Below are 14280 nucleotides of genomic sequence, written 5' to 3'. Positions count from 1 at the left end.
AATTAGTGCACACTTCATAAAAATGTGTTTTTGAAAGGCCAGTGCAGAGTTTGTCCATTTATTATATTTCTTTGTAGCAGAAGAAAACCTGGCTCAAACTCCAAGAATATAAATGTTTATTTTGAGAAATATGCACTTAAACGGATACATTTCAATTTTTTTGATAGTACAACATACTGAAAGACTCAAGTGGCAAAGTCTGAAATATATGGATTCTGATCTTAAAGCTATAATGCTTTGTAAATTTTCCTTATGTTGCTTACCTTAAAAACCCCAACAGACGTAGGAGGAAGAAATGAGTGTTCACACTGTTCAAGGTACTTTTCTGAATTTGTTTTTCCAAATAAGAGAGTAACCACAAAACCCCTAAAAAAGATAAAAAATAAAATAATCAGCTTCCATGTTCTAAATGTTCAACTTAGATGTTCAATCTAAAACTTAAAAATTCAAGGGCATCTGATAAGCAATATTTTCTAGCAAAAGTTTGCACACATTGTGTAACGTTTGCCAAAGATGACTGTTGTTCACCATATACAAAGCTGAATCTCTATATTTTTCAAGAAATACTTCTTTTAAAAAGAACCATGAAAACTCTACTTTTGTGTAACATCCCATTTAATGTCACCAGTGTACTTTGTACTGGTAAAATCTTTAGCCCCTATCCAGCACTAGGATATGTTTTGATTCGTTCTACATGGGGATTCTGCACAGGGCCGGTGTCTATACTAGTGGATCCTGATGCAGAATCAGAACTAAAGATGGTAAATTTACCCACAGTATTTATGTTCACAGAGATGTTAGCAAAATGAAGTAGGTTTAGAGGCAGTCGAGCCATTATAAATAAATACATACATTATGTATATTTTTTCTTTAAACTCTACAAAGCACTAATCTCTTTAAAAATGCACTCAAACCGCAACATGAAAGTGTAAGACATGGACACACAAACATTTAATGTATGAAAAGAACTCTTTGTAGAATAACTTTTACCAGGAAGAAACTATATTATGTTATAGTAACCCTGAACTCATTACTTAAATTAGCATAATGACAGCTGAAACAGGAAGGAGGAGTAAGTTAAGATGTAAGGTCAAACAAGTAGACTTATCGGGTAGCTCGGATAAGAAAAGAAAGCTAAGTTAAAAGCCTGAGGTGATGATGATGGAGCTTAGTAAGCAAGTGATTTTATTACTATTCTTTTTATTAAATATACAATTTAATCAATGAAAGGAACACTGTAAAGCTTTTTTATGGGTTGGCAGAAAACGAGGTTTTATCAGAAATTAACTTTTGGCTCTTCTTGAGCTTCTACAACAGGGGTGGGCAAACTACAGCTCGTGGGCTGGATCCAGCCCTCGAGCTGTTTTAAGCTGACCCCCGCTCCAGTGCTCCGGCAAGGGCCCTGGGTCGGGGCCGCACATGTGGCCTGGCCCCGCACCGGTGCTCCAGATGGGGCACAGGGTCAGGATCGCAACATGCGGTTCCCGGAAGCCATAGCATGGCCTCATTCTGGTTCCTACACGCTCTAATAGGCGCGGCAGGGGTGGTGCCTGCAGATGGGACAGTGTGAAGAGCCACCTGGCTGCGTCTCCATGTAGGAACCAGAGAAAGGACATGCCACTGCTTCTGGGAGCCACTTGAAGTAAGCGCCGCTCGGAGCCTGCATCCCGAGCCTCTCCCTGCTCTAGCCCCAAACCCCTGCTCTTGCCCTGATCCCCCTCCCACTCTCCAAATCCCTCGATCCCAGCCCAGAGCCTCCTTCTACACTCCAAACTCCTCATCCCCAGCCCCACCCCAGAGCCCACACCCAAACCCCAATTTTGTGACTATTCATGACCCACCATACAATTTCTATCCCCCAATGTGGCCCTTGGGCCAAAAAGTTTGCCCACCTCTGTTCTACAATGATAAGATGAATTTTTTTATTGGCCCAACTAATTTTATTACTGCACATTTTCATCCTGGTAAAAATGAAGACATCAGGAAAAAAATAATGGTTTCAGTTGTGATGATGACAAATTCAATTGCTTTTTATGACAAATCAACTATTTAACCCTGGTGGATGATAGCAGAAAGACAAACACTGCTGCTTTTGATAGAAAGTGGATGAAACCCAAAAAGCTGTATTATATGTTCTCTTTCTACTTCGGAATGGGTGAAATCAAAAAAAGCAGCCTTTGAAAAAGAATTAAACTGGAGGAGAATGAGAAGGTAAAAGTTATTATTGCTCATGTTAGTCATACACAAAGTTTTAAAGGCAAATTGCAAATTTCAGGTAAACTAGTTGGAGGCTTTTAATGGCTATATGGATAACCTGAAGTGCTGCTTTACACTGAAATGTAACTATAAAAAAATAGTATACCATTATTGAACAGATCTGTTCCCTGTTTGGTCATATATGGAATGCTTACATTGATGAATAAAATAGAAACTGATTAGTGCAAATGGATCTGTCTGAACACACTCAAGCAGATCTATTTGCAGGTTCTAATCCCCCCAAAAAAAGGCTTTTTACTCCTGCAAGCACTCCAGAAACAACATAACTAAGAAGCAGGGAGACTGATGCTATCCTTTTTTGAAGCTCATCAATATGATGATTTACTAAGTTCCAATCAGTTACGCTTGTGAAAAGTCATGCAGAACAACGCAGTTGCACAGTATAACTATGGATATTTGGCAATGCAGAACCTTTATTACTGTAGATGATGCAAGGGCTGGGGGGGGCAGAACATAGCTTGATTTATAGATCCCAGGTGGAGTTTGCAGTACTGGCAGTTAGAACGTATCTTTTCACTCCCAAAGTAAGCATATTTGATATGGAATCATTGAGGGCCAATAAAAAAAACCTGAGCTCTATAGTGTCTCGCTCTCTGCAAGCGGAGACCGTTTCAAAGAACTGTACTTTACAGCCACTGTCAATGACAATTAGCATAATTAACAGCTGAAATATCTTTCTTAGAACCTTCCAAAATTTGTTAGACTATATTAAAACAATTTCCCCAAAATAAATTTCACAGCATAATTGAAACGGTGACTATATAAACAGACAACTTTTGCCAATCATGATTAATCATCAGTTATCCATTATCAATCCTCTCTCCAAAAGGCAAATTTGCAGATATGAATTTTAAAGCAACATTTTATAAAGGAAGGGAACCAATATGTTTTAAAAGATGTTGCATATAAGGTTTTATGCATGATAAACTAGTTTTAACTTGAAAAATAACCAATTTCAAAATTTCTTCTATTATACTCTATCAAAAGAGAATCAAAATTAACAGTTTTCTATGCATGGAGGTAACAGACAAACTAAATACATTATAGCTCAAATGTTCAAATCTGTTAGAAAATCCAAGATGACAAATTAAAGTAAGTTACTAAAATCATATGATATCATGATATTTTCAAACTGAAAAAAGTGTTAATACGATTTTATAATTAAACATATCCTCTGAACAACTTTTTAATGTTACCATTAATAGTAATTTTTAAACCCAGAAATACAACATGTTTTAGCAGGGTAGATTAATTTAAATCAAAGTGATTTTAATCATGATTAAAATCAGCAAGTAGAAAATCTTGATTTAATAATCAAATTTAATTTTGTTTTTCATTGTACTTTTTAGTTAATCCTAAAGAAAGATTGGATTCTCACTGGCAACAAAAAGTAATTCCAAATTATACCAGCCAGTGAGAATCCAATCTTTCTTTAGGATTAACTAAAAAGTACAATGAAAAACAAAATTAAATTCAATTATTAAATCATGGTTTTCTACTTGCTGATTTTTATATACATTTTACACACACACACACACACACACACACACACACACACACACACACACACTTACTTATTTAAGTTTTTGTATTTAAAGATAACTGATTTATTAAAACAAGGGAAGTATTTAGTAAATTGAACAGACTGTTTCTGGTCACTATGTCCTTCAAAAAAAGAAAAGGAGTACCGGTGGCACCTTAGAGACTAACAAATTTATTAGAGCATAAGCTTTCGTGAGCTACAGCTCACTTCATCGGATGCATTTGGTGGAAAAAACAGAGGAGAGATTTATATACACACACACAGAGAACATGAAACAATGGGTTTATCATACACACTGTAAGGAGAGTGATCACTTAAGATAAGCCATCACCAGCAGCAGGGGGGGGAAAGGAGGAAAACCTTTCATGGTGACAAGCAAGGTAGGCTAATTCCAGCAGTTAACAAGAATATCAGAGGAACAGTGGGGGGTGGGGTGGGAGGGAGAAATACCATGGGGAAATAGTTTTACTTTGTGTAATGACCCATCCATTCCCAGTCTCTATTCAAGCCTAAGTTAATTGTATCCAGTTTGCAAATTAATTCCAATTCAGCAGTCTCTCGTTGGAGTCTGTTTTTGAAGCTTTTTTGTTGAAGGATAGCCACTCTAAGATCTGTGATCGAGTGACCAGAGAGATTGAAGTGTTCTCCAACTGGTTTTTGAATGTTATAATTCTTGACGTCTGATTTATGTCCATTCATTCTTTTACGTAGAGACTGTGCAGTTTGGCCAATGTACATGGCAGAGGGGCATTCCTGGCACATGATGGCATATATCACACTTGTAGATGCGCAGGTGAACGAGCCTCTGATAGTGTGGCTGATGTGATTAGGCCCTATGATGGTATCCCCTGAATAGATATGTGGACAGAGTTGGCAACGGGTTTTGTTGCAAGGATAGGTTCCTGGGTTAGTGGTTCTGTTGTGTGGTGTGTGGTTGCTGGTGAGTATTTGCTTCAGATTGGGGGGCTGTCTGTAAGCAAGGATTGGTCTGTCTCCCAAGATCTGTGAGAGTGATGGCTCGTCCTTCAGGATAGGTTGTAGATCCTTGATGATGCGTTGGAGAGGTTTTAGTTGGGGGCTGAAGGTGATGGCTAGTGGCGTTCTGTTGTTTTCTTTGTTGGGCCTGTCCTGTAGTAGGTGACTTCTGGGTACTCTTCTGGCTCTGTCAATCTGTTTCTTCACTTCAGCAGGTGGGTATTGTAGTTGTAGGAATGCATGATAGAGATCTTGTAGGTGTTTGTCTCTGTCTGAGGGGTTGGAGCAAATGCGGTTATATCGTAGCGCTTGGCTGTAGACAATGGATCGAGTGGTATGATCTGGATGAAAGCTAGAGGCATGTAGGTAGGAATAGCGTTCAGTAGGTTTCCGATATAGGGTGGTGTTTATGTGACCATCGCTTATTAGCACCGTAGTGTCCAGGAAGTGGATCTCTTGTGTGGACTGGTCCAGGCTGAGGTTGATGGTGGGATGGAAATTGTTGAAATCATGGTGGAATTCCTCAAGAGCTTCTTTTCCATGGGTCCAGATGATGAAGATGTCATCAATGTAGCGCAAGTAGAGTAGGGGCATTAGGGGACGAGAGCTGAGGAAGCGTTGTTCTAAGTCAGCCATAAAAATGTTGGCATACTGTGGGGCCATGCAGGTACCCATCGCAGTGCCGCTGATTTGAAGGTATACATTGTCACCAAATGTGAAATAGTTATGGGTCAGGACAAAGTCACAAAGTTCAGCCACCAGGTTAGCCGTGACAGTATCAGGGATACTGTTCCTGACGGCTCGTAGTCCATCTTTGTGTGGAATGTTGGTGTAGAGGGCTTCTACATCCATAGTGGCTAGGATGGTGTTTTTAGGAAGATCACCAATGGACTGTAGTTTCCTCAGGAAATCGGTGGTGTCTCGAAGATAGCTGGGAGTGCTGGTAACGAAGGGCCTGAGGAGGGAGTCTACATAGCCAGACAATCCTGCTGTCAGGGTGCCAATGCCTGAGATGATGGGGCGTCCAGGATTTCCAGGTTTATGGATCTTGGGTAGCAGATAGAATACCCCAGGTCGGGGCTCCAATACCCACCTGCTGAAGTGAAGAAACAGATTGACAGAGCCAGAAGAGTACCCAGAAGTCACCTACTACAGGACAGGCCCAACAAAGAAAACAACAGAACGCCACTAGCCATCACCTTCAGCCCCCAACTAAAACCGCTCCAACGCATCATCAAGGATCTACAACCTATCCTGAAGGACGAGCCATCACTCTCACAGATCTTGGGAGACAGACCAGTCCTTGCTTACAGACAGCCCCCCAATCTGAAGCAAATACTCACCAGCAACCACACACCACACAACAGAACCACTAACCCAGGAACCTATCCTTGCAACAAAGCCCGTTGCCAACTCTGTCCACATATCTATTCAGGGGATACCATCACATCACAGGGCCTAATCACCTCAGCCACACTCTCAGAGGCTCGTTCACCTGCGCATCTACCAATGTGATATATGCCATCATGTGCCAGCAATGCCCCTCTGCCATGTACATTGGCCAAACTGGACAGTCTCTACGTAAAAGAATGAATGGACATAAATCAGACGTCAAGAATTATAACATTCAAAAACCAGTTGGAGAACACTTCAATCTCTCTGGTCACTCGATCACAGACTTAAGAGTGGCTATCCTTCAACAAAAAAGCTTCAAAAACAGACTCCAACGAGAGACTGCTGAATTGGAATTAATTTGCAAACGGGATACCATTAACTTAGGCTTGAATAGAGACTGGGAATGGATGAGTCATTACACAAAGTAAAACTATTTCCCCATGGTATTTCTCCCTCCCACCCCACCCCCCACTGTTCCTCTCATATTCTTGTTAACTGCTGGAATTAGCCTACCTTGCTTGTCACCATGAAAGGTTTTCCTCCTCCCCCCCCCCTGCTGCTGGTGATGGCTTATCTTAAGTGATCACTCTCCTTACAGTGTGTATGATAAACCCATTGTTTCATGTTCTCTGTGTGTGTGTGTATATAAATCTCTCCTCTGTTTTTTCCTCCAAATGCATCCGATGAAGTGAGCTGTAGCTCACGAAAGCTTATGCTCTAATAAATTTGTTAGTCTCTAAGGTGCCACCGGTACTCCTTTTCTTTTTGCGAATACAGACTAACACGGCTGCTACTCTGAAACCTATGTCCTTCAAGATATTAGAACTAGTAGATGATATCTCTCACAAAGTTTTTATTCATACATTAGAAGAGGAAAACAAGCTTTCCTGTTTTTTTCTATTCCAAACAGTTTCTCAACTTTAAATGAACTTTTCACTGAACTAGCTGAATAAACTGAAATGAAGAACATGTTCTCTATGCACTTGTAGAAGAGGCAACTGTTGTCAAAAACTGGTTTAGCACTTCAAGAAACTCCGATTCCCTGTGCTTGGCCATTGAATTCTACCAGTTCAGTGGCCTTCCTTTCTTTAAAAACTTTAGCAGCAAATATAGACTGCATGAATATTTCTGAATTTACAGGCACCTAAGGATAATAATTATAGACTTTTGTAATGGAATTTTGAGATCCTCACAGATGAAAACTGATATATACACAGAGAGTCATAACCCCTCTTTTTTTTAATACTGATCTTCAGGTAAATTTGTCTTGTTTCTTTTTCTCAGAAGTTAAGCACTGCTTTAGAGAATTTAGCCCTACGTGCTGTACTGGAAGGAGGATGCAGTAGACTGCAGTTACTCATCCAAACATATACTCTTATCACTCATTTCTAGAAGTTAATATAATATATATATAGCTAAAATCTCAAACTTCAGGAAAATGAGATGAAGAATTGGAAAGAAATCCTGTCTACTCACACCTACATAAAGTGTTGGACAAACTGATTAGGGGCACACAGATATGCATTCTTACCTTTTTCTGATGCATCAGGTATTGGCAACTGTCAACACACTATGCAGATCACTGACCTGATCCAATAAGACAACTCCTCTGTGACTAAGTTGAATGCTCTTCCCAGTTAAAAACTTCAAGCATGAGAGAGGCATGTGGGCAATAGACTGGCAAATAAGGAGTATGAAAGAGCATTTGTACCATTAACTGCTGTTTCTGTCTTCTCTTTTCAATATCAATATGCCATAAACATCCATTCCACAGCAGTTTGAAGCTTAACTGCAAAGGTAGAGGTTCACATGCCCACCTAGTTGGGACAACAAATTGTGTCCAAAAGTGTCCACATTGTGTTAGTAGAGATGCAGAGTGATAATTTCAGCCTTTTATCAATATGAAGCAGCCACCGTTTTACATAAGTTAAAAAGGACACTAACTGACGCACTGTAAAAAGTAATGTTTGCCTCAACTCCTTATCAGACACCACAGAAGACACATTGATGAATACAAAGGGGGAGACCCTATGGTTTGTTTACATTTGAAAGTATTAGAGAGTTGTAACCCTGTCATAAAGGAAACTGCAAGACTAGCTCTTCAGGAAAAATGTTTAAAACAGAATAGTGATGGGAGCTGAAATTCTCATCCATCTAGCTCCAGATTTATCTGGACTATTCTCTCCCTTAAGGAATTATATCCCTAAAGGTGATAACAAATTAAGACTATTTAAGGATCAAAAGCAGCTTCAGCATCATTCCCAATTTGGGCTGCATCTAAAAAACATAGGCAAACGACAGTTGTAATTTAAGATCCCAGCAACAAAAAGGGACTCATTGGTAAGATATTGATAGGTAAGCCTAACGGGCCAGAAGACATTCCCTGCAGCCACAAAGTAAGAGTCAGATGGTCTAAGCACGTGAGCAAAAGAAATCCAAGATGTTAGCTTCAAAGCCTATTGTCATGGGCGATGCTCTGGAACTGCTCCCTATGAAGCCAGTCACGACTCTGGGAAGTCTCCTTTCTTTGAGCAGACTGTCTTCAGGACACACAGCTCACACATCTTCCACCTTCCTGGGTCTGACCTTGGAGCATTCAGCATCCTCTGCCCCTCCGTGCGCTTCCCACAGCGAGTCCACCCAGGCGGGTTCCTGGGGAAGCCAGAGGATCCTGCACCCCAACTTCGCAGTCAGACGTGACTCAGCCAGCCAGTAAAACAGAAGGTTTATTAGATGACAGGAACACAGTCAAAAACAGAGCTTGTAGGTACAGAGAACAGGACCCCTCCGCCGGGTCTATTTTGGGAGCAGTGAGCCAGACAACCACATCTGCACTTCACTCCTTGTCCCCAGCCAGCCCCAAACTGAAACTCTCTCCAGCCCCCCCTCCTCTAGGCTTTGTCCCTTTCCCAGGCCAGGAGGTCACCTGATCCCTTTGTTCTCTAACCCTTTAGCTCTCACCTTGCAGGGGGGAAGGGCCAGGACATTAGTGGCCAGGAAACAGGGTGTTGGGCATTCTCTGTGTCCAGACTCCTGCACAAACCTGCCCTCTAGGGCTCTGCAACAATCATACACCCTTATCCCACCACCTAGACACTTAAGAACTGCATAGTGGAAACTGAGGCACCCCCACATTATTCAGAGGGAACATTAAGAACAGTCCCGCTTCGTCACACCTATGGCTACACAATTAAAATTCAATTCCAGCAAATAACTGCCATTTCGCCTAGCACCACTTAGGATCCAAAGGAAAAAACTGAGGAAAGATGTTACTCCTGGGGAAATTCTGCACCAAAATTTAAAATTGTGTGCACAATATTTTAAAATTCTGCAAAATTCTGCATATTTTATTTTTTTGTCAAAACAACATAATCACACCAATGTCAATTATTTTGGTAATTTATTTCAACATACCTGTCAGCAAGTATGTCTAAAAATACAGACAACAAAAAAGATTCAGGAAATGTTTTTTTGATAAACAGATTTCTTACTAGGCATACTAATACAGAACTCTGAGTATTAATTTATATAAACTACAATACAGAAATGTATTTCCTGCACCTCTCAGAAGCAGTCCAAAGGCTTGCAGGAGTCAGGGGCAATAGAGTAAGAGGAAAGTAATAGCTGGGAAGGAGTGTGGGAGTGAACCAGGAGGGCTGCTGGGTGTGGGTGGCAGAAGTACGGAACAGGATTTATTTGGGGGGGAGCAGGGAGGGATTGTTAAGGAGCTGGACAGCCTCCCCCATGCAGACCCTGGCTGACCTCAGCCTTTCCCATCCAGTCAGGCACATGTGCACATATCCCCATGTAGCCCTGCACTCCCATTCTCCTATCCCCATGTAGTCCTGCACCACCCCCCCCCCCGACTCCTACTAACCCTCTGGCTCAATGTTGTCACCCCACTAGCTCATATGCCCCCTCCCCAGTCTGTCATCCCCCACTAGCCCTTCTGAAACCCAGTCTGTGCTAGCAACCCCATGTGCCCCGCTCTGTTCATCCCCCCCATATCCTGTGCCTCCTCACCTCAATCTGAGAAAGGTAGCCTCTGCCCCTTCTCCTCCTCAGCTGGCTGCTGCAGCCTCTGAGCCAGCTGCTCTCTCTCTCCTGGTACCACATCAGCCCCGGTGGGCAAAAAGTTTAATTACAGCATGACCCCTCTCACGGCTTCCCTTTACCTATCCATCAGAATCAATTATTCTGCAGGGGGGGGGGGATCTGCAGGGACATTAATTCTGTGTTTGTGCAGTGGCACACAATTCCCCCAGGAGTAAAGATGTTCACATGTTCAAAGAAAGGGGAGATGCTAGAATTAGGGTCCAGCACATAGGTCAAAGGAGTTATCAATACTTGAAGTAGAGGCAAAAAATATTTTGTGGAAACAGATGTTCTATGGTTTTATGTTATGTAACTTGCATAAATGATGCCAATATTTTGCCTCCTGCTTCTGGAAATGCTAAATTTCCTAATGTGATAGCTTACCTGATCCTGAATTGATGCACTACAAAAAAAAGCTAAATGTTTGTAAATCAGTCTGAAAATAAAAAAAAAATAAATATCAAGCAGAAAAGAACTTCAGAATTATAGCTATGCATATGTATAAAAATAAGAGTTCCAATATCATTCCACAAACGTGCTGAGGAACAACGGTTGTAAGATGACTACAGCATACTAAAATAAAATAAAATGTGCAGTTAGCTAGAGTTCATCACATTTAAAAAGGAAACTATTGCCATATGATTTAACAAAGCATTTTTATTTAACTAGCATATACAATGAAGAAATAGACAAAGATTGATACTGTCCTGACATCAACATTGAAGTGACATGAATACATAAAGTATATAGTCTTTGAAATACTTGTGAGGAAAAAACTATACAAACTGATAAGACTGTGCACGCCAAATAGGAAAAAACAGAGATATAAATATATACAGGAATCAAGCAAAGATCCATACCCAAAATTGTTGTGTGCTATGTGTTTTGTTCAGGATGATAAAGATGAATTGGGTGTAGGAAGACCTCCCAAAGTATTAAGGTTTGTTTCTTTCTGGTATAAAGGTAGATATACTACACAGCATATTATTTAATTGCTAAGTATAGATGAGTAATTTACCTTAAACAACAGCTTAAAACTGTTTACTTTAATGAATCATGACAAGTACTTACATACCTTTGTATCAGAGGAAGAGTATTTGGAATCTTACATAATTTGGATCAGATTAATTAGTGAAGAAAATGCAGACAGGAACAATTCAGATACAATCTAGCTTCAACTGTTCCATACACATAGCTCTGTTCCTCACATACTGATACAGTTTAAATTAACCAAGTATCATGCTCCTGAAAAGATTACCACCACTAAGTAGGGATAGGTAGAAAGAAAGGCAGGAAACCTTGTGCACAGTAAATTCAAAGTAATAACATTCCACTTGAGGTCTGAGATTTAACATCTACCAACATCAATAAATAAATACCAGGAAGATGGCTGGAAAAATCTGCTATAACAGTATAGAGTATTCAGAGTAGCAGCCGTGTTAATCTGTATCGCAAAAAGAAAAGGAGGACTTGTGGCACCTTAGAGACTAACAAATTTATTTGAGCATAAGCTTTCATGAGCTACAGCTCACTTCATCGGATATTACCATAAAATGAAATTAGCTTTCAGGCGGATGTTGATGAGGCTTGGTGAAATGTACAAGATGTAACAGCCAAGCTACCTACAATAATGAATAATCAAAGATGGTAAACTGACTACGTGAATTGTCGTCTTTGGTTCCTCAGTATGATAGGTTTGACAAGCCAAGCAATGCAGCCTGGGAGTTGAAACTGAACAGAAACTAGATATTAGTGCAGTTTCCATTTCTGAGAATTTCTCAGATTACATTGTAATAAGGAAGTGGTAATAAATGAAGGAACTATCTATAAACATTTTAACATGCTGCAAATAGATTTTTTAAATGAACTAGTTTACACATTATGTGCTCACTGCCCCAAATATCAGTGGTAAGGGGGAAGCCGACACATACATGATTTCAAACTTTCAGAGACAAAGTTGTCAAAAGCAAAAACATGCTACCTCAAAATATTGATAAACTACTCAAGTGAAGGAGCCATACAGCACTTCATGCGCTTTCCTGTGGGCAGTACTTCTTACTCAGTGGACCAACATTCTTAATACTGATAAGACAATAGATTTAAGATACTCACCGCACCTTTAAGGGGGGAGGATGTTGTCCAGCTGGCGGAAGGAAAGGGAACAGTACTCTACTGGGGCGGGGGGCGCCAGCGGATAGGAGAGGTCAGAAGCTACTGCAACAGGGGGAAATGGGTCAATGTGGCCACGCTCACTCATCCCCTGGGACCGAAAGAGTTAAAAAGAGGCAAGCCCGGGCAGAAAAAGCCCTTTTCCACAGAGCAGGAGAAGCAGCTCTCCCCCTCCTTCCCCCTTAGGTGGCAATATACCAGGACCTGCAGTGGGCATTACTCTAGCCACTCCTTTTTTGGAAGGGCTGGGAAGGAATTTTTCTTTCACCACCAGATTAGTCTGGGGGAAAGCAGGGTTTTGCCTTACCCACAGCAGGTTCAGGGAGGGCTTTGCTGATGTGAGGCATGAAGTGAGTTAGGCTATATGTCACAACTTATTATATAAGCATGGAGCAAATATTCAGTGCAGGTACTCCATAAGAAAGGTATACAATGAGCGGACAAATGCCTTGGTAAAGGACTTAAAAAGGAGGAGTTGGATAAAGGAACGGAATGGGGGGAGGCTCGGGGCTCCTATGAATGGTACGGCAGGGAGCCAACCCTCCTTCCTTTTAGCCTACCTTAACCTTGGGGGATGGTAAGGTCCCAGCCATGGGTTGGCTGGGGGACCTGGATGGAAAAAGGGGGGATGCTGGCAGAAGCCCCCCAGGTAGATATTGAATGAACATGGGGTTACCTGCACTGTACACTTTTATCTGCCAGTTTATCCCAGATACCTAATAGTAGAGTTGAGGCTTCATTAAAACCATATAAAGTGTCTCCTATCCTTCTTTCAGTATAGCTGGACAAAACTTTTCAGATCATCTTCGCATTGAGCAGTGAACCCATAACAAAACTTAAAAATACTAGTTTCTTTATATCAGCGCTCAACTGGACGTACCAATAAAAAAATACCCTAGCCATACATGCCTAAAAGCCCACTCCTTCTAGGGAAGTGTTTTCTGGGAATAATTCAGTTTTAACCAGGTTGTACAACTCCATAAAACTGACCCTCGTGCTCTCAAAGGGTCTAGACTCCAAAATGGTTATGAGAAATACTGTGCCCTACTTTTAATTACTCTAGCTACTAAGCACCCTCTCAGAAGCTACTACACCTGTCAATATAACCTACTGCCAAAACATCCTGCAGAAAGACTACTACAGTTGACAATATGCTAAGCAGACTAAAACTCAATACATATTGAAACACACACACACACACACAAATATATAGCACTAATGCATCATAAATTGAAAAAGGAAGGGGGAATTTCCTGGCTGTTTACAACAGACAGGGTTACTACCACAATACGTATTATATAGTTTAGGATATACATTAACAAAATATATAATTTTGGTTTACATACAAGTATAGAAATAAAAACAAATTGCAACCTTAATTATATCACACGTAGTAAAACCCACTATAATACTGGAGCTAAACACAACTAGAATATCACCAGCTCTTTCCTCAGACAAAATTACACTCTCAGGCCATCTCTTTGGATATGTAGCTGAAAGTGAGGTTGCCAAGGAAGACTGGCATTCAAATAGGAGTTGCTGAGTTAACTAGCATATACATAAAAAAAACAGAGAAATGGGATTTTGATAAGGGAAATGGACAAAGTACAGTTATCTCATGGTCCTTGGCCAAGTAATCAGTACAGTAATTGAAGGTAATGATCAACTGAACATAGTAAAGTCAGTCATTGCATGCCTATTTATTTTCAATTTTTTTTGCTAAAATGTAAGAAATCAATATGACAAGTAATGAGTCAAAGAAATGGTTACTGCTCAAACTTGGGTGGAGATATTGTAATAAGCACCATTCAGTGGAAAATAAATTC

At 40.6% G+C, this 14280-nt stretch overlaps 1 protein-coding gene across 6 annotated transcripts in view; it reads right to left on the bottom strand.

Moving 5' to 3' along the window:
• The window catches only part of SNX13 (sorting nexin 13), a 169641-nt gene that overhangs the window by 106531 nt on the left and 48830 nt on the right, over positions 1-14280 (bottom strand). For all 6 annotated transcript variants that reach the window (XR_006279380.1, XM_043509219.1, XM_038390132.2 and 3 more), the window contains one exon: positions 264-366. Coding sequence is in view for 3 of the 6 variants with exons in the window: in XM_043509219.1 (XP_043365154.1) it covers positions 264-366 (103 nt within the window). In the remaining 3 variants the exon portion in view is untranslated. The remainder of the gene's footprint in view (positions 1-263; positions 367-14280) is intronic.

Source organism: Dermochelys coriacea, chromosome 2, assembly GCF_009764565.3.
Source record: "Dermochelys coriacea isolate rDerCor1 chromosome 2, rDerCor1.pri.v4, whole genome shotgun sequence".
Taxonomy (NCBI): Eukaryota; Metazoa; Chordata; order Testudines; family Dermochelyidae; genus Dermochelys; species Dermochelys coriacea.
Note: the sequence above shows the minus strand (reverse complement) of the source record. Positions and strands in the feature narration are given on the sequence as shown.